Below are 21,786 nucleotides of genomic sequence, written 5' to 3' on the forward strand. Positions count from 1 at the left end.
TGACCCCACCCTTGGCCGTGGTGGGCGGGGGTCCTGCTCCCGCAGCCCCCAGTCTCATCCTGTCCAGCCTCGCTGTCTGTGCTGCCAGCCCTGGGGTTGGACAGGTGTCGTCTCCGAGGGGGCCTGGCTGGGGCTTCGGGGCCAGTCCAGCAGGGAGGAGCCAGAGGCCTGAGCCCAGGCTGCCCTGTGGGAGCAGCTGGATCCTGGTGGTCGGAGGGCTGTGGAGCTCCCGCCTCCCTCCTCCCCTGCTCCCTCTCCGCTCCTGGGCCTCCCTCTAGTCTGGGTGGGTTTGGGGCAAGGCTTTGCCAGCAGCCAGAGCAGGTGTTGCAGACGACCCCGACACAGCCCCATGGACCAAGGCCTGAACAACCACCCTGGGCACCTGCTGCGGGCAGCCCTGACCCCGACCAGGGTCCCTGGGTGCTGAGAGGAACTAGACATGCCCAGCCCCCCACAGGTTAGACGTGAGTGGACACCTGGGGCCAGGGCCGGGTGGTGGAGCTGTCCCTGCCCTGCCTGTTAGAAGCAGGCGTACATGGTTGGTTCTCTGGGTGAGTCTCCACTCGAGGCACACGTGGGGGTGCCGCCCCTTCCTGCCCAGGTGTCTCGGTGGCTGCTGCTCCCTCTGCCGCGGGGCCTGGTGGCCCACAGTTCTGCCGGGAAGTGCGTGTGTGCACAGTCGGTGTGCACAGGCAGCAGGGTGGGGCAGGTGCTGGAGTGCTCTCCTGCGGCTGAGGCTCGGCCTGAGCTGCGCGTGGACCCAGTCTGGGCCCTGTGCTGGGAGCAGAGGCCTCCCTGAAGGGGAGCCCGCCCAGCCCGGCCAGCCAGGAGCCCTGAGCCCGCGGGGTGAGCTCACTGCTAGGCTTAGTCACTGCCCACGGGGTCCCAACTGTTTGGCAAAGGCTGTTGATCTCTGAACCCTGACCTGGGCTATGTGGAGCACATCAAAGGGGATGGGGAGCAGGGGACACAGAGGCCACAGGACAGGGACCCCAAGACACCTCCCGACCAGGACACTAGGACATTTCTGTGGGCTCAGGCCTCAGGCCCCTCAAAGCTTCCAGTCTTCAGGGCAGTGGCCTCGGAAACCTGGCTTTTCCTGGCCTGCGTCCCAGGAGCATGGAGGCCAAACCACTCCCCAGGCCTCAGTGCTGGGTGCCCTGCCCGGCTGGCCTCCCTTCTCTCTCAGGCCCACTTCTGTGTCTTGCCCCGAGGGTCCCACCCCTGGGAGTCTCTGGGCCCCAGGGACCGGGAAGACTGCCAGGTTGGGGAGAGCAGGTGCGAAGCTGGAGCAGGGAAGGGGTGAGGGGGATGGGGAGGGACAGGGGAGGGTCTGTTGGAGGAGCCAAGAGAAAATAGGTGAGGGTGACGACGACATGGGAGGAGGCGGGAACGAGTCCCCTTTCCACCCAGAGAGATTCAGGCCAGAGCTCCAGCTAAGCCTGGAAACTCGAGGATTCAGTGGGGGAAGAGGTGAGGTGGGGGCAGGGAGGGCGGAGGGCGGGACCCTGCACCCTGCGGACAAGTAGCCCTGCGGGCCAGTGCCCCTCCCACAGGCCCTCCTGCCCTGCTGGTCCATCCAGGCCTCAAGCGGGGTGCAGGAGCACGGGGGACAGGCACGGCCAGACCTCAGCCCTGGCCTCCTGCGAGCACAGTGAGACCAGCGCAGCCCCTCTGTCCCCATCCCCAGGACTCTCCTCAGACACTGGCCTGAAGTGGCAAAGGGGCTGCTCCCTAACCCTGCACTTTTGCTTCCGTGACCTTGGCCCCAGCCCCTGGGGGAGGAGCTTTCAGGTGCCCTCCCTGGCATTGTCCCCACCCCGTGGAGTTCAGAGGCTGAGCCCCACCGACAGAGATTGCAGGTGCCCCTACCAGGGTCCTGCCAAGGTTGGGGTGGGCAGAGTCAGCCCAGGACAGGGGTTATGCCAGGGAGGGGGCCTGCTCCTGGTCTGGGGATGGGGTCCAAAGGCTGAGCTCAGGCCAAGGTGACACGGCCTGAGTGACTTTGGCTGCACACTCCCGTGGCCTTTTTCCCCACCTGCTGGTCAGGACACATCACAGAAGCTCCAGCGGCTGTCGCTGCCCCCACCTCTAAATGGGACTGGATGAGGGAACTGCAGGTGTGGCCCGCACACTGGGCAGGCACTGGCACCTTGGGGACAGCTGGCAGAGGTGATGGCCGGGAGACCTGGGATGTTCTCAGTGGAAGAGGTATCACCCACAGGGCCAGGGGCCCAGCTGCCTCTTGAGTGTCCTGGCCGGACCTAGAGCCTGGGAAGGACACTAAGGAAGACCCTGTGTTGTTCTAGAAACAGGAGGCCTTGGCTCTCAGTGTGGCCAGGGGCCCAGGGATGGCCGAGGTACCTGGTGGAAGGAAGCTGAGGCCAGCTGGACCTGTCCAGCAAACCCCACCCGGCCCCACCTAATGGTGTGGCTCCCCTCCTCCGGGCACTGACTGGGTCTGAAGGCCCACACACTCGGGTCTGCGATGACATGCACACAGAAGCCTGGAGCAGGCGCAGCTCCCAATGACTTGGGCGCCCAGTGGCCTACATAGGCCCCAGGCCTGAAGCCTCCCCCTCCCCCTGCCCTGACAGTCCACCGGCCCCTCATTGACCACACCTCTGTCTTCCTTGCAGAAGTCTGTTCATCCTAATTGGGAGGGCAAGCAGAGGGGCTAAAGAGCACCCCAAGATGGTGAGCTTCAAAAGATGGTGATTGTTTAAAAGATAAAGACCCCCGAGCCTTAACGTGCAGGAAGTTGAACGTGGGTTTGGCAGGGGTTCTCCCTGGTGTACCGAGGGACTGTGGTCAGGAGTCAGGGACCAAGCACCCAGGGAGCGACATAGTGCTGGTCAGTGCTTTCTGACGATACTGGCAGTGGGTCTGGAGGTACAAGGCAGGTCCCCTCCACCCTTCTTCCCACCCGCAAGATCATGACCCAGATCTTGTCCACTGGGCTTTGTGGGCTCCCAGGCCCACGTCCACACCTCTCTGCTGTCCTCACCTTCCCCTGGGAACTTGGGATCCTCTGGGCTTGCAGGCCTCACCATCCCACCCCACTGGAACCATCACTGTCAGACCAAGGCCCAGTCTTAGACTGAACCTGTGAGAGGAGAGCAGGGAGAGGCGGCCATGGGGAGGGGGACAGACAGGGCCTAGGGGTCTGGGAGGGACCCCTGAAGGCAGCAAAGCAGAACCTGCATTGATGCTTTCCTTTCTGCCCTGAGGAAAATTGCCGTTGAAACATCATCCAAACACTGAAGGAGAGAGTTGTTGGGAAGGGGACCCAGCACTGATCAGGCCTGGAGGTCAGCAGAGCCCAGCATGTCATGGAGGGAGCTGGGCTGGGCTGGGTGGAGGCCGTGCTGGAGGTTTTAGGGAGCTGGTTGGGAGGGGTGCCTTCACAAGAACTGCTTCCTACTGGATTTGTGTCTAAACCTGAATCTCGGGTGTACACATTAGCAAATGACCACATTTGAAGCTGACCCCAACATTCTGCTTCTTGGAATCCAGTCACAGGAAGAAGTCAGAATTCCAGCAAATGTAGGTAAAATCACACAGATCCACTTGTGGTATCCCTGAGATCAAAGGTCAGGTGTGGCCTGATGGTGGAATTCTGGGAGAGTGCATAACAATTTTGAAACGATGTCAGGAGAGCCTGGGCACCTTCCCCTCCTGAACATGCTACCTTCATAGGCAGCAAAGCAAAGTCTCCTGTGAATATCAGGGACAAGAACTGTGTGGAAGTTAATAAAAGGAAACCTCAGCTAAAATGGAGTCAGGAAGGCAGAAGTGGAAGCTCTCACGCATGTACCCCTTGACCTCAGTAGAGATCCCAACAGGAGGAGAGTGCCTTGCATCTGTGGCAAGAGGCACACTGCTTTAGGACCACCAGCAGGAGGAAGGAAGATTTTCTCCCTGCCTGGCAACAGCTCAGACAACGCGGGATCATCACAATTCAGCCAATGAAAAGCCACTGTGCTCAGAACTCCCCATTTCCTGCAATGGCCTTTTGTTTTTAACAACGTCTCCTCTACAAAAGAGTTTCCCCTCCTCTGCTTTATTAGACTTTCATGTGGTTGCCACAGTTGCATGTTCTGAACTGCAATTCTTTGCTACTGTCAAATAAACCCATTTTGCTGGTAAAGTAACTGGCTATTTTGTTGTTTTAAGTGAACATTGCTAACAGGACACAGACAAAGGGGAAGGATACAAACTCTAGAAAGATCACCATGGAGCAAAGGGTTCCTCAGGCAGGGGCTGGAAGCCCTGGGTGCAGAGGACCCTGACCTCCTTGTCCAGGAGGGGAAGGTACCCAGGATCTCCTGACATCATTTCAAAATTGTTACGCACCCTCCCAGATTAAATGTAAGAAAGACTCCGCTATAAAATTTTTGATCGTTTTTATGAATTTGCTGTTGAGATTGTTTGACTATAAGTACATCACTGACCACCAACAACCAGGACCGCTGGGCAGTCATCAAGCATCTCAGGGTTTTGTGCAAAGTAGGAAAATCTACGCTGTAAAGTCTCCTCAGGTTTATGAAGGCATCCTGAACACTCAATTTACGGATGATGAAGACGCCATCATATTACGTCCTGAGGTAAGTACATAAGTAAACATGAATTTCACTTTTGCTGCTTTCATTTCAGACCCAGGCCCCTGACCCGCTCCTGGAGTCTTCCCTGTTCTTCCTCCCGCCACGCCCTCTGGAGGATCCCAGGGAAAGCCTTCTGCCTGCAGCTCGCAGCCCCGCCACGGTCGCCCAGAGGTGGGCATATCATTAACGACTCTGGCCAAGATCTGAAGGACAAACTTCATTAATTTTAAAACAATGTGAAAAAAATTGTTAAACAATGACAAGAAAAGTAACCTTCAAGAAGACTCCATTAGCCATATCCTCGCTCCTGAAAATTACGTTAAAGAGTAAGCGGAGCGTAGAGCCCAGCCGGGCAGATGCTCGGTGGACACGGGTGCGACCACGCGCCGGCAGCCTGGCGCCCATGTGGACCTAGGCCACGCCCACGGGCCGAGCTTTCCACGGCTCGACCAATCGGCGCCTCCGTCGGGGGGCGTGGCCTCGGCATCCTGCGGCGCCTGGAGCTCCTCCGATGCTAGTTACCTCACCAGTACACTCCCTTGGACCTCGTCTAAAGTAGGGGTGGCGGGGCTGGAACTTCTGCCCCTAGAAACCAAAACTCGAGGACAGCCCCACGCGGGCTTACGGGTCGGCGCCTCTACGGACTGACCGCCCCGCCCGGAGGGTGCCAAGGGGACGACCGTGGGGGGAGTCACCCAGCGGCGCCACCCCCGACTGGCCACGGTGGTACGGCCCTCAGGGAACGACCGCGGGGGAAATCGCCCAGCAGCACCCCCCTCCAACTGGGCCGCGGTGGTACGGCTCGGAGGGTGCCAAGGGGGCGAACGAGCGGCGACCGAGAAGCCCAGAGTGAGAGACGTGCCCCGCGGGACAGCGAGGAGTCGCCGCCGTTTGTCGCGTCACTTCCGGACCATGACTTCCGGGCGTGGCGGCACTTCCGCCCTCTAGCCCCGCCTCTGCTTCCGGCCCGCCCACCCCGGGCTTGCCCGCACCCCGCTGGTTCCCGGAGCCGCTATCGCCGGGACGTGGGCGGGTCGCCGTGTGGAGGCGGGCCCCGGGTGACCGGCCTCCAGGGCCGGGCCGGGGCCGGGTCCGCGTCCCTCAGGCTGCCCGGCCGCGCGGCGTCTGGCCCGGGGCTCCTCGGTGGGTGGCCGGTTCGCGCCGGGAGCGCTGAATAGAGCCAGCGGGGCGGGCTGTCTCCGGGGGTCGCTTTTCGCGTCCGGGCCGAAGCCCGTCGGCCCCCAGCCTCCTCCCACCCATCCCCGGCTCGCGGACCCCTCTGCCGGCCGGCCACCGCAGGGCCTCGGCTCGCGCTCGGCCCTGTCGTCCGAGGCCGTTCTTCCGGAGGCCCCGCGGCCTCCGGGTAGGACGGTCCCTTGCTGCCTGTCACGCCCCGGCCCTTTCCTGTGATGTGTCCACCACATGGCGTCCCCGGGCCCCGCCTCGCAGGCCCGACGGCGCGGTCGCGGGGCGCTCTTCCGCTCGGACCCCAGGCCTCGGGTTGGCGCTGCGCTCCCGCCCTGGGTCCGCCCGGCTCCTGCGGCGGGGCGGGCGGGACACAGGTGGGGCGGGGGCGGAGGCTGGGGTACCTGGGATGGGCGGGGCCGCGGCGCCTGAGCTGCGGTGCAGGATCAGAGGCCTCGCGGGGTCGCGGGGCGAGGGACACGGCCTCGGGGGTTGTGCCCCCGAGGTGGGCACGGCTCCGGTTCGGCAGGTGCAGCTGTCCCGGAAAGAACCAGGTAAAGATGCTCCGTGTGCTCCGGTCGCCTGCAGATTCATTGCAGTTGGTGTTTTTCTGCCCAGAATTTTATAAAACTGGAAATTATGTAATGGCTGACATCCTGCCAGCCGCTGGTTCTAGCGGATTGCTATTTTGTAAATTGGGTTGGGAAACTCCCAGGCAGGCCCAGAGCTACCACTTCATGCTAGTCCTCGGGTGACTTTTCTTTGACTGATTTTATGGGGCCTGTGACCGTCCAGGCAGTTTCCTCTTATGGGCTCAGGCTCTAAAGCCTTTGAAAACCTTGCTCACCCCCCGCTGCTGTCAAAGAAAGAAGTAGCCTCTATTTAGAGGCTGATTCTTTGTTCATTGGCTTAAAGTGGTTTCGTGTGTGTGTGTGTGTGTGTGTGTTTAGTCCAATGTACTTTAATCACAAATCTTTAAACTTGCAAGTAACGTTTTAAAGCAGAATGAAACAGTATTAGACACCATGAAAAGAGACATTAGGAGAGAAAATAGGACAGTTTTTACATTAAAGAAATCCATTTTCAATACAGACAAATTAAAAAATGGAGAGACACCAAATTAGAATGGCCCGAGTCTCTGCGTCCCCGAGCTGAACATGTCCGTAACTTGGCCTGTGTTCCGAACTGCTTGTACTTTTTAAACCAGAACACGTCGTGCGGAGGCCTTGTCATCCTGCTCTCACTTAGTCTACGGCAAATGTATTTTCTATCAAGACTTGTAGGGCCACTGTGTATTCTCTTAATTGTGACCCACTGTCCCATTATGTGACAGAGTTTATCACAAATGCCTTTCGACACTTGGCTAGTGTCAGTTTCTCAGTCTTAAAAACTGAGCTTTTGAACATCCTTGTATGTACAAGTGTGGGCCTTTGTCAAGTCGTTTCTTTAGGATAAATCCCAGAGGGGGCACTTCTGAATTGCAGTGTGTGGAACCTGTAGAGTTCCAGTGCATTTTACCTGAAAGTACCGACTGTCTGCACCTCACCAGGCATTTGAGAACATCGTGGGTTGCGAGTTTTAGAGCAGGGACTCAGCCTCAGGCTGATGGGCCCTGGAATTCAGGAGTCTGCGTGGCTGGATGGGGAGAAGTTGGCATCTTTATTTTCACTGACTTGGCCCCAAACTTTACTTCAGTGGCAAATAGGCCACGGTGGTTCCGGCAGCCCTCATTTCAGAACCAGGCCCGCTCCCAGCTGGTCCCAAGCCCTTGCTGTGGGGCTGGTGGCGGCTGGGCTGGGTCAGGCCGTGGCACATGGTGCGGCACCTGCACGTGATAAAGACGTCAGAGGTGTGTCTCATGTAACGTGTCTCTGACCTGGTTTCCCTTCAGTCCTACACGTGCACCCTCTTCTGAGGACAGCTCTGGGCAGGAGAAAAGTTGGGGGCCAACCCTGGCCTCCTGAGCCACCTGCTCCCTGCTGGGCAGGAAAGGCTGCTTAGCAGTTCTTGCTGTTTGTGCTGTAATCGGTGAGGGAGGCCATTCAAGCCTTTGTCACCAGTGACCTGGGGGTCACGGGGCTCCCCCAGGTTCATCCCACCCCGTTTCCATGCAGACTTGGGGGAGGTTGGCTGCTGGCTCTTCAGGTCGATTTTTTGTTGTCAGACCAGGCCTGCTGACCTTTGGTCTTCTACAGGACAGGAACCGCCTCTCCAGAGAGCAACCTGAATTACGGGGGCGAAGGGGACCAGGCGGTGGAAACACAGGAGCTGGAGTCAGGGGGCAGCTGTGACCCCGGCGGGACTGAGTGCAGAGGACCTGCCCGGCTGGGACTGCCTGACCCCCAGCCCCTCCCGGCCTTCACATGTGACGCCCCACACCACCTCTGAGGGTCTTCACCACTCCCGGGGGCGGCCTTCAGCTCAGGATTTCAACCCCAGCTCTTGCCCAGTGGTAAGTGTTGTGTCGTGGGGTCGCCTGTCATCGTGTGGAGAGGACCCGGCCGTCACTCAGCTGTGTGCTGCCCTGCACCTCGTTCTCGCTGCTGGCCCACTTCGCATCCTGTGAAAAGCCCAGGATTTCTGTTCCTTCTCTTGCGGTCGCTGTGGGTGTTTCCCAGCTGTCATGACGAGCAGGCCTGTCTCGATGTCTGTGTGCACGTCTCGTGCAGGACTTCTGGGGGGAGCTCGAGGTCGGAGCTGCTGGTCTGTGGGGTGTGCAGAGGTTTCCGTGCCAAGATGGAACCAGATGATTTCCCAAATGCTGTCCCGGTCTGTGCCCCACCAGCAGTGTCTGAGTTCCTCCAGGTCTGAGTCTGTCCAGCATCTCCGGGTGTTGTCAGACTTGCTGCTCAAAGAGAACTTGTTGTGCCAGCTGCACAAGGGAGAGATGGAGTCTGACGGAGCTTGTGATCTTGGGGGGGGTCTCACTTGAGAAGTCATAGCCACAGGCCTGATCGCCAGGCAGGTGTGGGTTTGTCTGGAAAGTTGTTGCTGAGCCGATGACACCCCGGGGAACCTGGCAGAAGCAGCCCCATGCCTCCACTCCAGGAAGGACCCTCGGCTCAGGGTCTGTGCGGGAGCAGAGTCAGCTAGCCCTCCAGAAATCCTGGACCAGGACTGCAGGACTGCAGTGTTGGGTCCTGGGGGAATGAACTGTCAGAGACTGAGACAGAAGATGGAAGTAAGGGATTGGAGAGAAACAGGCCAGTTTGCAGTGGTACCAGATAGAGCAGGAAAGACACAGTGATCGGAATTCAAGACCTGATGAAGGACGGAAACCCCGAGTCTCTGATGGGGCAGGTCAGTCCTCCTGTGGAGGACAACGCAAAATGCTGAATGAGAGATTAAGAGGTCGGATGAGGGGTGGGAGAGCTGAGCATGTGAAGTGTCACTACGAACCCATGTAGGGAGGGACTCTGGCTGGTCCCAGGTGGACGGGATGGTACACAGCACCTGTGACAGCTTTGGGGATCGGGGGCACAGACCCCAGGCCTTGGCTGAGCTGAGCAGCTGTGGGAGGAGAGGGCCCTCGGATACTTTAGAAATAGTTGGTGGGATCTGCAAGAGGCTCAGGTGTGTGGGAGGGAAAGAGGCAGAGGGGGCTTGGGTCTTAGGAACTTGGTGGCAGAGAAGTCAGAGAAGCCAGCCTACCTGCTCCTTTAGGGCAGCAGACTGACCCACGGGCCTGAGGATGAGGCCAAAATTCCGTATTTGTGATTCATAGTTTCATTAAGTGGGTGATTAAAGCTTTGAGGACATTAAGATGCTGCTAGTCACAACGTCCATCCTTTCTTCCCGCTTCAGCCCGTGCCCACCCAGAGCCGCCCACCGTCCCTGAGACAACGCTGTTGGCTGCAGCCTCATGTCGGTGCCAGAGAAACCCACTGCGCCGGGGGAGCCGGCCCTGGGCCCCGGGGAGAAGCCAGTGGGGCGGCCGCTTCTGGCCTGGGGCTCCGTGTTCGGCCACCGGAACGAGAAGATTGCATTCGGCCAGAGCACTGGCGGCCCCGATGAGCAGGTGCTCACGGTCACTGTCACGGAGACCACTGTCATCGAGTCGGACCTGGGCGTGTGGGGCGCCCGGGCCCTGCTCTACCTCACGCTCTGGTTCTTCTTCAGCTTCTGCACCCTGTTCCTCAACAAGTACATCCTGTCGCTGCTGGAAGGGGAGCCCAGCATGCTCGGTAACCGGGGAGGCCCAGGGAGGCCCCGTGTCCTCGCGGTGGGGCCGGGTGGGGGCGAGGCTCTGCTCACCGGCGCCTCGTCTCTCCCCAGGGGCCGTGCAGATGCTCTCGACCACACTAATTGGCTGCATTAAGATATTCGTTCCCTGCTGCTTGTATCAGCACAAAACCCGGCTCTCTTACCCGCCCAACTTCATCATGATCATGCTCTTTGTGGGTCTGATGAGGTACGAAGCTGACGTCTTTGGTTACGTGTGTAAGTTTTTTACATAAGAAGTGTCTTTCCCATCACTGAGTGGGCAGCCGGCCAGCGGACGTGATAGGTGACCCCGGGCATGTGTCCCCTGAGCTGGCAGGAGGAGGGCAGGGGTCGGACGTGCCCACCCACCAGGCTGACTCCTGGAGAGTCTGTCCTGTAGCTGCAAACACACTGACCATCCTGTGATACCTTCAGGTTTGCCACAGTGGTCTTGGGCCTGGTCAGCCTGAAGAACGTGGCGGTGTCATTTGCGGAGACGGTGAAGAGCTCAGCTCCCATCTTCACCGTGATCATGTCGCGGATGATCTTGGGGGAGTACACTGGTGAGCAGCCCTCCCCGCCCGGCTCCACGGCGATGCCCTGGAGCCCAGCTTCCCGCTGCCCCGCCATCCCCTTCTCCTGGTCGTCCTCAGTCTGGAGATCAGGGGAGGCGGTAGGGGCCGGGTGGGGAAGTGACCAGCAGGGGCGACCATCCTTCCCAGGAGGGCAGCCAAGCGAGGTGGCATCCGACGATGCGGGCACCCAGCCCCGACTCCCCAGCCCCCCTCAGCCCCTTCCTGCTCTCAGCTGTGCTCCTGTGGCCCCCGCCCCACCCAGGCTCAGCACACAGGGTGAATGAGAAATCTCCAGCCTGGGGCAGCGGGCCTTTCCAGCGAAGCCCACGTCCCTGTCCTTCCTGCCAGCCTCGTACAAAGCGGCCCACCCTGCATTGTGCTGTAAACGGGTGCAGTGCAGGATCGGGCACGCAGCCTGCTGGCTTGGCCTGTTTGCTTCAACTAAGAAATGACCAGATGTTAGAACAGGGCAGCCCCCACCTCGGGGAGCAGAAAACAGAGGGGACGGGGCACAGCTGGGCTTCTCGCAGACATGACTTTGGAGCCGCACAAAAGCTCAGGTGGTGGTAAAACGAAGACAAATTGAAGCATAAAACGAACTCCTGAAGATCGTGCACGCCACAAACTGGCGAGCCTGACTGCAGGTCAAGCTTAACCACACGAGAAGGACTTACCTCCAGTGACTTAAAAACCTCGTGGCTTGGGTTCCAGCTTGCAGGAAACCAGCTCTCTTGCTGAGAACAATTAGAAAAACCTTGATAGAATTTAGCAAAGAGAAACCTGTTGGGGAGGCATTGGGGAGTGACTGAGGTGCCAGGACCCCAGAGGCCAAGGTTTCAAAGCTGGGCTCCCAGAGGAGGCCCCACGCTCCCCCGCCGCACAGCAGTGTTTCTCTCCTGGAGCAGCGGCCAGAGTCTGGGCAGAGCGGCCTTGCCGGGCCTGGGCTTCACCCAAGACCCTGAATCCGCCAGTGCCACCCCCAGACAGGCTCCTGGCGGGGACAGCAGGCCCTTCCTGCAGGGTGGAGCTGTACTCTGGCTCCCGTGGCCGGGCTGCCGTCCAGCAGAGACCCCCCCAGGAGACCTTGGAAGGGCACCTGCCTTGGTTGAGGGCTCGGCCTCGGGACTGCATGGGCCTGTGTCTGTTGTGTGGACAGCCCTGTCCTGTGGGGGGGGCAAGCGCAGCCTCGTGAGCTCCCCGATCGTCTGAGGGCTGTGCTCCTGCTCCTTTCTGCTAAACATGGAGGCTCCTGCCCTCGTCCACTCTGATTTCAAGATAGAGGAATTACGGTGCCTGAAATCGAGGTCGAGGTGCCAGAGGAGGCTCATGCCCTATTTCCAAAGTGAATGTGATTTTCTGCTGCATTGAACGGACTTTCCACCATTCCTGTCATGGCTGTTGGTCAGATTTCAGAATGAAGGCAGGAGGGGTGGGTGCACTGAGGGTGTGGGGTCCCCACCCTCCCTTCTCAGTGGCGTTGCCCCGACACCACCCTTCATCTCCTTGTTTTGCAAGTGCGGATCTGGCCAAGGTGCTGTGTAGGAGCAGGACAAAGCCTCGCGGGCGCCTGTCTTTGGGGAGGGTGACAGGAGATATTTGCAGACGTGGACTTTGTCTTGCTGTGTTTTCCCTCCAACGAGAAGAATCCGTTGGGTGTTTGATCTTGAACAAAATTGAATGTGCACAGCTTTCCTGAGGGGAGGGACACCGGCCCCACTGGGTGGGCCATTCCAGCACGTCCCCTGTCTGCTCCCTCCACAGGGCTGCTGGTCAACCTGTCCCTCATTCCTGTCATGGGCGGGCTGGCGCTCTGCACAGCCACCGAGATAAGCTTCAATGTCCTGGGGTTTTCAGCCGCCCTGTCCACCAACATCATGGACTGGTGAGTCCTGGGAGCCCACGCCCCCTGTGGGTGTTGGTGTGAACCCGCTCAGCATGCTCCTGCGGTTGGGAGGAACGGGACTGAATGCCTCCTTCTTGGCAGCAGAGCAGTGAGATCACTCTCCTCGGGGAACGAGGCAGTGTGAGGACATGCAGGCTCTAGGGGTACGTGAGCTAGGATGCTGAGATGCCGGAGGGGGGTGACCGCAGCCCTGCCTGTGTGCACAAGTGGCGGGCGCAGGGGGCAGGCCGGGGTTCTGCGGCCCCCTCTGCTGGCCCGGTGGCCCGTCTGCCAGGAGAAGGACGGACACCACGCTCCGAAGGCGGCTTTGCTGGGTCTGGGATGGGGCTGAGCTATTGAGGGACGCCCAAGTTGACGCCTCAGCACAGCCTGCTCCTCCTGAACCACCGCCCTGTCCAGCCCCAACTCCCGAAAATCGAGGAAGCAGCAGCAACATGGCTTCTGGGAGTTTGTCCGAGACTTTACCCCTGCTGCTCCCCGAGCAGCACAGCCCCTCCTGGAGGCTCTGAATGCCACTGCAAAATGGGAGTTACAGGTGCTTTGTAACTGCCCCTAACACTTTGCTGTGTTTCCTCCAGCCTTCCTCTCCGTGTTTGTAGCTCCTGGAAACACGGCTCACATCATAGTTGACATCTCGCCTGTTAGCCCCGTGCCAGCCTCTACTCACCACCCCTGCCGGCCGGGAGGGGAGGCCTCCCTGTCCCCCTTGCAGATGCTCAGAGTCTGTGGTCTCTTCACTTAAGTCCTCAGGGAACGTCTGCACGCAGTCCCCCTCTGAGCCTCTGACCGCTGCGGCATAATTCCTAGAAGAAGAAGGGCGGGCCTGCGGTACCCTGGCAGGCTCGTTGCCCTGGTTTCAGTCTGCAAGAGCTTCCGTCAGACCTTGTACTTGACTGAGCTTTTGCATGAACACAAAACAGCCTCCTGCACCCAGGCTCTTGCGGTGTCATTAGTCCAAGTGCCGCCCTCTGGCCCCTGGTGGGCTGGGCGCCACCTGTTTTCTCACTGGCCGCTGCGGCCTTCTCGCCAGGAGTTCTATCCCTGTTTCTTCCTGGGCCCACACATCGGGTCCTGCGGCCACTGGGGTTCGAGGGAGCCCTTGGCTCCAAGAGGGCGTCTGTGCAGAGCAGGATGACCCCGGGCACGTCCTCAGCCCCTGGTGGTGGGTGTGGTGCCCCTCAGGTGATGCTCGGAGACACCCAGCCTGGCCCCGGGTGCTGCTGTGTGGCTGCCGAGGAAGGACACAGCACCCCATCCCTGTGAGGTGCCATATGAACTCCTCATAACTTCTTCTTTTCTTTATTCTAGTTTGCAAAATGTTTTTTCCAAAAAGCTCCTCAGCGGGGACAAATACAGGTTCTCGTAAGTATCGCCACCAAGTGCGGACTCTGCCCGATGGACGCTAGGGTGTCCCGGGCCCCCGAACCCCTCCCATGTGGCTTGGGTGCCTGGAGGAAAACCCTGCCTGCCCCACTTGCCCATGGGGACCCCTTGCTGGGGGTGGGTTGGGCCGGCCCCCCCGCAGAGAGGCTCAGGCGCTGTCCCCCCACCCTGACTCCCCACAGGGCTGCAGAGCTGCAGTTCTACACCAGTGCGGCGGCCGTGGCCATGCTGGTCCCTGCCTGGGTCTTCTTCATGGTGAGTCTGCGGTGCGTACTCAGTGCTTCTGGAGCAGATGGCCCAGGCCCTGGGGCGCCAGTCCCCATTGTGGTCGGGCTTTGCTGAGCTCTGCACAGAGGTAGCGAGGCCTCTGGGAGCAGGAGGCCACACAGGGTGCAGTGGGGCGCCCACGGGGGCTGAGCTAGGCACAGGGTGCCCTGGAGTTTGTGTGTGGGGACTTTTAGGCTTGCTTATATTTGGTTACTAGTATTATTTAAAAATATCATGTGCCCACTGCAGAGCAGTTAACAGGGCAGAAGTATGTGGAACCCGGGAAGCCTGTCCCCGGCCCCTCCCAGCGGCTGCTTCCCAACGAGCCTGGGGGCCACAGACACACGCACGCCCTCACAAGTGTCGTGTGAGTCCACCGTCTTATGAAAGCACAGGCCCGTGTCTGTGCAGACCTGGGTTGTCCTGTCCTACGGCCCTGCCCACGTGAGGCTCCGTCCTGATCCATCCCTGCCCGTCCACAGTCATGTCACTGTCATGTCTTTAGCAGGAGAGGGTGTTTCTCTGGGTTACATTCCTGGAATGGTTGTTTGAAAGAATACATACATCCAAAATCTTTTTTATTGTTTTAGAAAGTATACAATATTGTCCACTCTAACTTTTTTTAAATGCACATCAAATATGTTCACGTTGTGTAGCCATCACCACAACACTGTCATCATCTCAAACCCAAACTCTGTCCCCAAGGAACACCAGCTCCTCCAGACTTACCTCTCCGCTCCTAGGCTCTCTGGCTGGGCCTCAGAATTAAACTGACCTAACAGGTGATAAGCACATGGAGTTATTTCATACAAGCTTTACGTGACACGGGAGGAAGTGGAGTTCAAGTGAGTGGCAGAACCAAGGCGTTAGTGGGCAAGTGACTGTGACACAGGGTGGCTGAAGGGTGACGGAGGATGGTAGCAAGGTCACCTGAGTCCCGCCTCCACCTGGTTCAGGGAGGGTGTCTCCGTGGGGGACCTGCTCCTGGGAAGGAGAAGGGCCTCTTCCTGCTCCTGCTGTTTTCTAAGTGCCTTTAGCTCAAAATAGTCCTTACGGCAAAGTGGCATGTTTGGGGGAGATGTGTTCTGAGTTCCTCACCCCGCCAGCCCCGGGCCCCCACCCCCTACTTGCTGTTTGTAGGATTTTGACTCCTCTGGGGACCTCACAGAAGTGGGGCCACACAGTGGCCTGTTGTGACGGCTTATTTCACTGAGCACAGTGTCCTCAAGGTTCATCCACGTGGTAGCCGTTCAGAATCTCCTTTCTTTTTAGGGCTGAATGATGCTCCACTGTGTGAATGGAGCGCATTTTGTTCATCTGCCACCTGTGGATGGACAGCTGGGTTGCTCCCCCCAGGGCTGCTGTACAAGTATTTCTTCAAGGCCCTGTTTTCATTTCTTCCCCCTTTACCCTCAAGTGGGGCTGCTGGAGCTCACGGCAATTGTACAATTCTTTGAGGAGCGACTGCGGCTGTGGCGTTCACCGCACCAGCAGTGCACGAGGTCCTGCCTTCTCCGCCTCCTCGCCCTGCTGCTCACTTCCTAGGTCACTGTTTTTTCTTGGCAGGAGCACCTCCCATGGGTGTGGGTGGAACCTCAGTGTAGCTTTGCTGGCGTCTCCCTGACGACAGCTGGCCATCGTCACGTGCTTACTGTCCGCGTGTCTGCGGGTTTGGGGTGCTGATAACGGCTGCCAGGGGCTGCAGGCACCCTGGATGCGCGTGGCATGGGAGTTGGGGCGGTGGGTTGAGGAGATGGCACAAGTGTCTCTGTCGCTGTGCCAGGACCTGCCCGTGGTCGGGAGGAGCGGGAAGAGCTTCACTTACAACCAGGATGTGGCGCTGCTGCTGCTGACAGATGGCCTCCTCTTCCACCTGCAGAGTGTCACCGCGTACGCCCTCATGGGAAGGATCTCCCCCGTGACCTTCAGGTGAGGACGGCAGCTCTCCGGGGCTCAGCTGTGTCCAGGTTGTTCGCAGGGGGTGCCTTGAAATCTAGACATTTGCATGGAAGGTATTTGTGGTTGCAGAATCACAGACGTACTGACTGCTGTGGTCACGCGTTGTAATTACCAGGGCGTCCTGTGTCGGTGCCACTTGAAGTACAGTGGAGTGTAGGCTCTGTACACGGTGGGCTGTTGGGGGTGGTTCCAGTGTATTTCCGTGCGGAATAACACTGTCAGTGGAGTCACCCAGCGTGACAGGTGTCCAGGCAGGACACATGTGGCTGCTGAGCACCTGAGATGAGGTGCCTGACTTACTCCTGTATGACTGTCATTGGCCCAGACTGGAGCAGCCGCATGTGGCCGTCGGCTCCCCATTGGACAGCCCGGCTCTGAAACGGAGAGGTGAGCCGAAGGCCTCCTTAGCGCCTTCCCCCTTCTGCAGCGGGACGGATTTAACGAAGCATGATTGCACGACTGGGGCGCTTTTGGTGACAAATAGGGAGGAGCGAGGGGACGTGGCCAGCAGGCCCCGCCGTGGGTCAGCGGGCCTTTGTCCTTCAGCTTCAGAACCATCCCAAGCTGAAGGCAGCAGGGAGGAGGCATCAAGCCGGCCTCAGTCCCCAGGCAGCCGGCGCCCCTCCCTCCACAGAGCCAGTGCCACCCGCCTGGCCCCCGCCATCCCGTGTCTGGCGCCCGAGCAGCCTGATTGCCAAGGGCACTGGAAGCCCACAGTGGGCACTGCCGGGCTCCGCATGTCAGTGTGAGGCCCAGAATTAGTTCCACATGCGCCTGAAACTTTGTTCCTCAGTGATTGTTAGTGACAGTGCAAAAAAGTACAGAAAACCAATTCTTTTTAAAGAAAATAGCTTTTTTGGGGTTTTATCCATATTGTAAGAGCAGTACCTACTCACTGTAGGAAGTTGGGAAGAGGCAGGAGATGAGAAAACCTGTTTATCGTGATCCCAGGAAGAGCCGGGGGCTCTGGGTCTCCCTTCATCTTCTCACAGTCCCCTCAGGGACTGGACAGCCTGTTTCCACTCAACACGGTCCCTTGCAGGGTCTGCTTTCCTCCGGGGCAGTGAGGGGAACTTCCTCTTTCTGTAGAGACCAGGCTGGAGCTTTTAGGGGTAAAAGGTCATAATGTCTGTAATATAGGGAAAACTGTTTCAGTCAAAATAATGATGAAGCCAAGTAAGGCGAAATGAGCCCCTGAAGAGGGCACGGGCCCTTCACTGTTTCCCTGCTCCTCTGGCCAGCGTCCGCCCTGAGTACAGTCCGGGCGTGGGGACGGGGTGCCTGCCACCCACACGCCCTCCTCTCCTGCAGCGTTGCTAGCACCGTCAAGCATGCCCTGTCCATCTGGCTCAGCGTCATCGTGTTCGGCAACAGAGTCACCAGCCTGTCAGCAGTGGGCACGGTGCTGGTGACAGCCGGTGTCCTGCTCTACAACAAGGCCAAGCAGCAACAGCGGGAGGCCATACAGAGTCTGGCGGCGGCCGCCACCCGGGCCCCCGGGGACGATGCCGAGCCGCTGCTCCCCCAGGACCCCAGGCCACACCCCTGAGCTCCAGGCCCCACGTGCCACGGCGCCCCTCCTCTCAGGAGGCTGCTGTGGGGACCCCAGGCTCCACAGGTCCTGGGCGGGGGGCAGGGGTGTGCAGCCTTCCCTGTCCTTGTCTTGGGTTTTTGGTCAGAACTGGCCTTGGGGTCCAGATGCCAGCCTTCTAGGGCCGAGACCACCACTGCCACTGAGCCATTGCCACGCTATATGAAACTTTCTCCCACCAGCCTTGGAGGTCCACTGTGCCAGGACTGAAGGCTGAGACACCCACTACCTGGCCACAGAGGCCATAGCAGCCAGGCAGTGGAGGGGCAGATGGGGTGTGGAAACCGGGGTCCTGCTCCTGCGCATGGGGATTGGGCCCTTGCCTCCCCACCCTCCCTCCCAAGGGTGAGCTGCCCACAGCAGGACCACTTGGGGAAGGTCGCTCAGGCAAGGGGAGGGTGCCCTGCCCCTTTCGGGGTCTGTGCTGCACTGAAGCCCCGCCTCCTGAGGTTCCTCCCCGCACCTGTGGCTGGGGTGCAGGCCAGAGACCCCCGTGAGACTTCCGGCCTGCGGTGTTTAGCTGGGGGTGGGGAGATGCTGGCATCCCCTTTGTTGGTCTGGACTGTGCAGCAGGTGTTCGGAGGGTTCTGGGGAGCACCTTTCTCCACTCAGCTGCCAGGAGCCTCGCCTGCGTCCCTTCACCGAGGGTGTGCGGTTTTTCCCGTGAGAGGGGAGCGGGACACGCCGGGGCGCTCACAGGGCTCGTTAGGCCGCCTCTCAAGTGGCGGCATGGTTTCTGACGAAGGAGACGCAGGCACAGGGAGCACCCAGGTGCATCCCGTGAGTGGGTGGCCACGCTCCGAACCCCCGGCCCCGCCAGGCGAGCCCCGTGTCGGGCTGAGGCTCCTCGTGTCTTTGCTTGCTTCGGAGCCGGAGCCCCAGGGCTGGCCCGATGCAGCCTGGCTCGGGGGTCGGGCTGCTGCCTGCTGTCTCGGACCTGCCTTGGGGACAGGGGCAGGTTTGGGGAGACAAGGAGCGTAAGGCACCAGTTGTTCCCTAGTCCCACCGACTCCCTGCTGCCCAGGCCCTGGCTCCCGTCAGCGGGTCTCTGGTTTTCCAGTTGGCTTCTCAACTGGAAAATATAAAACAGCCCCTCCTGGAGATTAATCTCTTAGAAACAAAGAGCAATAATTACGTCTCATTAAGTCCTGCCTTCTGTAAGAAGTCTGTCCTGATGATGAATTTAAATGAAGCCTTTTAAACTACACACCACCTTCTTATGACGCTGACCTGGGCCAGAGGGCCGGCGGGTGTGTGACCACCTGCGGGATGAGCTCAGCCTCGCCATGCAGGTGTGTCTCATGTGACTTTCCCAGTCTGTTCCCTTTCCTCTCTTCCTGCTTCAAAAAGCAAAACTGAAGAGGATCCTTCAAAGGTGCCTGGGCTGGTGGGCTGGGGCACTGACCATGAGGACCAGGGTAAAAGCACCACTTCCACGGGGCTCCTGCCTGCCTGCGCCCTCAGAATGTGTCTGCCACGCCAGCTGCAGCCTGTATGCTGGGAGCAGGGGGAGAGGTATGCAGTCGCCCGCCGCACGCTCATCCAGGTGGGCTCAGAGGTGCGGCCACCTGTCTGAGCACGTTGAGGGCCCAGCTCTGCACCTCCTGTGGACCTGCTTTCACAAGTGGCTTTCAGTCTGTTTTGATTTTCTAAATTTTTAGACCAGAAACAAAGATTTCTCCAAATTATTAGCAAATGAGGCAATTTCTCATGCAACTGCTTTTGACACTTTTCTCATCCTGGGTGGGAGGGCGACAGAGCAGGGCTGCAGCCACATTCCGTCCACTGTCTCCACCCCTCAGTCCACGTGGTGGGCATTTCCAGGACGCCCTGCTCCGAGTCAGAACCCGCAGCCCGGCCTGGCCACTCGTGTAAAGACTGTACAGACATGACATGGTTTTTAAGTAACTTCGTCCCAGTTTTGTGTGTCCTTTTCTTTGAACTGTCCCAGACATGCATGTAGCAGCCAACTAGGTGTGTGTTATGTCAGGTCAGTTCCTCCTGTGTCCGTGGTCACTGTCGGTGCCTCTGTGAACAAACACTTGAACCAGCCTTCCTGTCTGGTATCTGCTCACTTACATCAATACTTAAGATGTTGAAATCTCCGACTTTCAGGGGAATTTCCGCTACTGAGTGCCATAGAAAGCTTTATTTTTTTAAATCCCCATAGTCATAACTTCCTGTGTATCAACATTAGAATAATCTGCCTTGGAAAGCTGGGAAGACTTGTGCAATCCAAAATGTGTCTTTAATTTGGGGGGGAGCCGCACGGTGATTCAAACAGTGAAGGAGCGCACAGAGAAGATGGGCCAGGCGAAGCCATGCTTGCGGCCTGCACTTGAAGTACTTTTCCCCAAACCAGTGGGCTTGCTTCCTGTTGTGGTCCTGTCCTGTGGGTGGGCACTTACAGCCGGGCCAGTGGGGGGTCACAACCATGCACCATGTCTTCTGTCTGTCCCAGTGAGGTGCTTCCTGAGGCATGAACGTGTTTTCCCTTTTCCCTGGGTTGAAAGATTAAACAAGGATGTCATTGCAGATAGAAACCCTCTCCTCGCTGCCTTCGAGCCGTTTGTACTGAGGGCTCTGCTCTTTTCCAAAATACATGTGTGTCCTGGTTGGGGCCACTTTGTTTTCTGAGTTTATAACTGACGTCCCAGCTCCCCCGATGCAGCTGCCTGTTTCTCTGTCCCGGCTGAGGAGCCGAGAGCAGAGTTGTGAGGCTGTGCTGACCGTTGGTGGCTCCTCACCCTGCAGCTCAGAGTATAAAACCTTCACGGTGGCTGTCCCTGAAGTATTTCTCCCGGTTTTCCTGAGAGCTCTGATTCTGAGTTGGCTGGCTGTTGGATCCATGCCTGGATATCCAGACTGAGCTGGAAGCTGTTCTAATTGGCAGAGTTGTTGTCGTCATCTTCGTCGTCGTTTTTCAGGTTTCATTGCAGGGAAACACGTTCAGCTGATGCGCCCTTTCTCGACCGCAGGTGTGTGAGCAGAGTCTGAACCTGCCGGGGTGGGGGGCACTGCGTTGAGGAGGGCCACAGTCAGGGTGTCTTTCCCACACTGAAAGACTTGAAAATTACGTCAGTAATTGTCTGCATAACTGGATTATATTTGCTTCATACCACATGAGCCTGTGGAGAACTAAAAATCACATTGTACTAAGTGTAGTGTTCTGCGTTTCACCTATTTCAGTATTTATGTGACTAAGCCAATGCTTTCTAGAAGGTGGTTGTTAGCGAGGCACTGTCACTTCTGTGGTGATACACTGATGCTGTGCAGTTAATCCTGTGAACGCCTCCTTGTTATTTTTGTCTAATAGGCCACCATAGTAGCAACTATCTAAGACTCTTGTTCCACAAAAGTAAAATAAATGTTAAATGTGTACTTCTTTGTTTTCTTTCTTGTTTAATTCTTAAGTATCTGCGTTACTAAAATGAACCAATGTGGGTTTTTTTTTTTTTTTTTTTGGTCAAAGGAGACAATTAGGTTTACTTATTTATTCTTAGAGGAGGTACTCGGGATTGAACCCAGGACCTCATGTATGCTAAGCACATGCTGTATTACTTAAGCCATACCCTCTCCCCTACAAGGTGGTTTCTTACTGCCTTCACCCATTTTCAGCATGGAGTTTAAAAAAAAAATTAAAGTTTTTTTCCTGTTACCAAGAACTCAGGAAGTAAAACAAGAGCTTGGATAAACGTTTCCTTCCAGGGGGAGAAAAAAAATTCCAATTCCATGCACCCTTTTTGTGCCCTGATTATTGTCACATTCTACATTTTGTTACGAGACAAGGTGGGCTAGAGGCACTTAGGTGGTAAAAGAATTTAGCAAAGACAAAGAATGAGAACAGTGTTTATTGGGTTACACTGCCACAGAAAACAGCAGGCCACATAGGCGAAAGGTACCTGTGTGAACGCTGGGGGCCAGCTATTGGGGTGTTTTATAAGGCTGGGTCACAAGGTCCCTGATCAGCTTGTGCACAAGGTTCTGAGTGGTTGTGAGGTAAGTTTAGGGTCCGAGAAGGGCGGTGGGTCTGTTTCTGACTGACAAAGTGGGCTGAAACAAGCCAGCCTGAGCTGTTAGATGGGGCATGACCTAGGACTTTGTTAGTGCAAACAC

At 58.0% G+C, this 21,786-nt stretch overlaps 1 protein-coding gene across 6 annotated transcripts; it reads left to right on the forward strand.

The window, feature by feature from the left end:
- Positions 1-5,128: 5,128 nt before the first annotated feature.
- On the forward strand, positions 5,129-21,051 carry SLC35E2B (solute carrier family 35 member E2B). 6 transcript variants are annotated; one of them, XM_072975619.1, is made up of 10 exons: positions 5,129-5,747; positions 7,985-8,241; positions 9,594-9,973; positions 10,065-10,200; positions 10,428-10,555; positions 12,329-12,449; positions 13,779-13,832; positions 14,036-14,108; positions 16,000-16,049; positions 16,405-17,377. In XM_072975619.1, exons 3-10 carry the CDS (start codon positions 9,652-9,654, stop codon positions 16,826-16,828), a joined length of 1,308 nt encoding a protein of 435 aa, XP_072831720.1. In that variant the 5' UTR covers positions 5,129-5,747; positions 7,985-8,241; positions 9,594-9,651; the 3' UTR covers positions 16,829-17,377. The 6 variants fall into 6 exon arrangements, with proteins under 6 accessions (XP_072831720.1, XP_072831718.1, XP_072831723.1 ...); XM_072975617.1 differs by having other exon boundaries at positions 5,132-5,747; positions 15,904-16,049; positions 16,405-17,374; XM_072975622.1 differs by lacking the exon at positions 16,405-17,377 and adding an exon at positions 17,391-21,051 and having other exon boundaries at positions 5,138-5,747.
- The last annotated feature ends 735 nt before the right edge of the window (positions 21,052-21,786 follow it).

This window comes from Vicugna pacos, chromosome 13, assembly GCF_048564905.1.
Source record: "Vicugna pacos chromosome 13, VicPac4, whole genome shotgun sequence".
NCBI classification, from domain to species: Eukaryota; Metazoa; Chordata; class Mammalia; order Artiodactyla; family Camelidae; genus Vicugna; species Vicugna pacos.

Excerpts from the sequence above, each read along its gene's own strand:
- SLC35E2B (XM_072975617.1), top strand. The coding sequence starts at position 9,652 with ATGTCGGTGCCAGAGAAACCCACTGCGCCGGGGGAGCCGGCCCTGGGC. Across the intron at positions 14,109-15,903 it reads CTGCCTGGGTCTTCTTCATG|GACCTGCCCGTGGTCGGGAG; the intron begins GTGAGTCTGCGG and ends TCGCTGTGCCAG. Across the intron at positions 16,050-16,404 it reads ATCTCCCCCGTGACCTTCAG|ACTGGAGCAGCCGCATGTGG; the intron begins GTGAGGACGGCA and ends TCATTGGCCCAG.